Source organism: Emiliania huxleyi, assembly GCF_000372725.1.
Source record: "Emiliania huxleyi CCMP1516 unplaced genomic scaffold EMIHUscaffold_8788, whole genome shotgun sequence".
Classification (NCBI taxonomy): domain Eukaryota; phylum Haptophyta; order Isochrysidales; family Noelaerhabdaceae; genus Emiliania; species Emiliania huxleyi.
In genome coordinates, this window is record NW_005195449.1 from 1 (window position 1) to 1,228 (window position 1,228).

Genomic DNA, 1,228 nt, shown 5'->3' on the forward strand with positions numbered 1-1,228 from the left:
CGCGCTCGCAGCTCGCCTCGCTCTTCGTCTTGCGCCCGCCGGCACGGGGGGGCGGCGCGGCAGGGGGGCGAGAGAGCGAGGCGGACGTGCAGCAGCGCGCGGCGGACGCCTTGCAAGAGGAGATCGCCGCGGGACGCTCGCTCGGCGCTTCTTTCGACGCGTGCAAGGGCGGGGCCCTCCTCACGCCTTGGTTCTGCTGGGCGTCGGCGCGCGCCGAGGCAGCCGACTCGGCGGGGTATAGCGCGCACATGAAGCGGCACACGCGCTGCAGCCAATGCGGCGCCGCCCTCATCGTCTCGCTCGCGGAGCTGCGCGCCCACCAGGCGTCCGAGGCTTGCCGCGAGGCGGCTGCCGCGAGGGCGGCCGACGAAGGAGGGGCGGCCGACGAAGGGGCGGCCGATAGGGAGGCCGAGGGGGCTGCCGACGCATCTGGGCCCGGCCAGCTCCCAGAGGAGGCGGAGGGCGCGAATGCGCGGACTCGCTACGCTTGCGACCTCTGCGAGAAGGAGTTCCTCTTCACGGCGACCGAAATCCTCAGACATGTCGCTCGGCATCGGCAGGAGGCGGACGCAGAGCCGGATGTCGGTTAGAGGGATGCTTTTGTGGTGCTACTGGTGGGTGGGGTGCCAGTGAAAGGACGAATGTCCTCTCGGTCCCGAGAAGGAAGAAGGGAGAGAAATAACCACTGCGCTATTACTCGAGTAGCGCAGGAAGGGGCCACCAATCTAACTTAGAAGGAGAAAGAAATCGCAAAACCGGGTCTGTATTTCTTTTCTGCGTGGCGCAGGAGGTCACCCATCTAAATTAGAAGGAGAAGAATTTTACAACCAAACCCTCTCTCTCACGACCGAGGAGAAAGAAACGGGGCTCGCGCGTAGAAAAAGAGAAAGAAATCGGTTCCTAGAGCTTGCTAAAATCGCGCTCATTTTGTGAGCCGCCGGCTAACCAAAGGCCCACGACGGCGCCAGGGCCGGGCCGGGCCTCCGTCAGGCTTCCTAGCGCGCATGCGCCTGCGGCTGTCCACGCTGACCGCCCTCGCGTCTTACGGCTCCGCTTCGAACAGCGACTGCAAGTACTTTGGCGACATCACCTTCGTCATCGACCGCTCGAGCTCGATAGGCGACAAGCTTCCTCTCATTCAAAACTTCACCCTAGAGCTCATCAAGGGGTTTGACCTCTCGCCCGAGACAGCCCAAGCGTCCGTCGTCGCGTTCAATCACGACGCATC

General features: G+C 64.1%; 1 protein-coding gene across 1 annotated transcript; it reads left to right on the forward strand.

Moving 5' to 3' along the window:
• Positions 1 to 248: 248 nt before the first annotated feature.
• On the forward strand, positions 249 to 590 carry EMIHUDRAFT_259186 (hypothetical protein; the record flags this gene model as incomplete). The annotated part of the gene is made up of 1 exon (XM_005758215.1): positions 249 to 590. The coding sequence occupies one exon, from the start codon at positions 249 to 251 to the stop codon at positions 588 to 590; it is 342 nt and encodes a 113-aa protein (XP_005758272.1).
• Positions 591 to 1,228: the final 638 nt, after the last annotated feature.